At 61.0% G+C, this 651-nt stretch overlaps 1 protein-coding gene across 1 annotated transcript in view; it reads right to left on the bottom strand.

Moving 5' to 3' along the window:
* Positions 1-651, bottom strand: part of LOC108802853 (ribosomal protein S6 kinase alpha-6-like) — a 47,709-nt gene that overhangs the window by 45,223 nt on the left and 1,835 nt on the right. Inside the window, exon 3 of the mRNA XM_018574710.1 lies at positions 511-651. This exon is cut by the window's right edge and continues 20 nt beyond it. Within this exon, the coding sequence (XP_018430212.1) occupies positions 511-651 (141 nt within the window). The remainder of the gene's footprint in view (positions 1-510) is intronic.

Raw genomic sequence — 651 nt, 5'->3', positions numbered from 1 at the left:
CCCTCCCCGCTCCGATCCTCCAGCGCTGACTGGCGGAACGGACGGGGGAGGGGGCGGGTACAGCTGGCTCTGCCTCTAGATAGGAGGAGCCAGCTGTCACTCACGCAGCTGGGCGGATCCCGACATCGATGTCGGGATCCGCTCCGATTGCGGCGTCTCAGTATACCGATACAAAGTATCTCCGGATCCCGCCCAGTCACTTCCTCTTCTATGCAATCCGCCGCCCCCTCTACCGCTTGTGTCTCCGCCTTCCATGATCCCCAATGTTCCCGTGTGGTGGGCGGGACCAGTCTCCCCTGCTGGAGGAGGAGCTGCTGTGAATCAAACAATCAGACCCGCCCCCAGTGTCACCAGCAGTGATAAGAGTCTATGATTGGCAGCGACACCCCCTGCCATGGCAAATGACAGCAGGACAGACTGGCCCCGCCCACCGCCTGGGACATTGGGATCATGGAAGCACAAGGTGGTCATGTGACCTCGTCTCTTTTCGGGGGGGGAGGGGACACTCACCATAGTGCAACTTAACAATGAACGGATGGTTGACCTCCACCAGAATGTCGCGCTCCATCTTGGTCCGGACGCGGTCTCTGACTGCACGGGGAGAAAAGGCCACACAGTCAATCCGCACGGCACCCCCACCTCCACTCCCCC

Source organism: Nanorana parkeri, unplaced genomic scaffold, assembly GCF_000935625.1.
Source record: "Nanorana parkeri isolate BGI_ZX_2015 unplaced genomic scaffold, ASM93562v1 scaffold3175, whole genome shotgun sequence".
Lineage (NCBI taxonomy): Eukaryota > Metazoa > Chordata > Amphibia > Anura > Dicroglossidae > Nanorana > Nanorana parkeri.
This window is presented reverse-complemented; position numbering and strand designations above follow the sequence as displayed.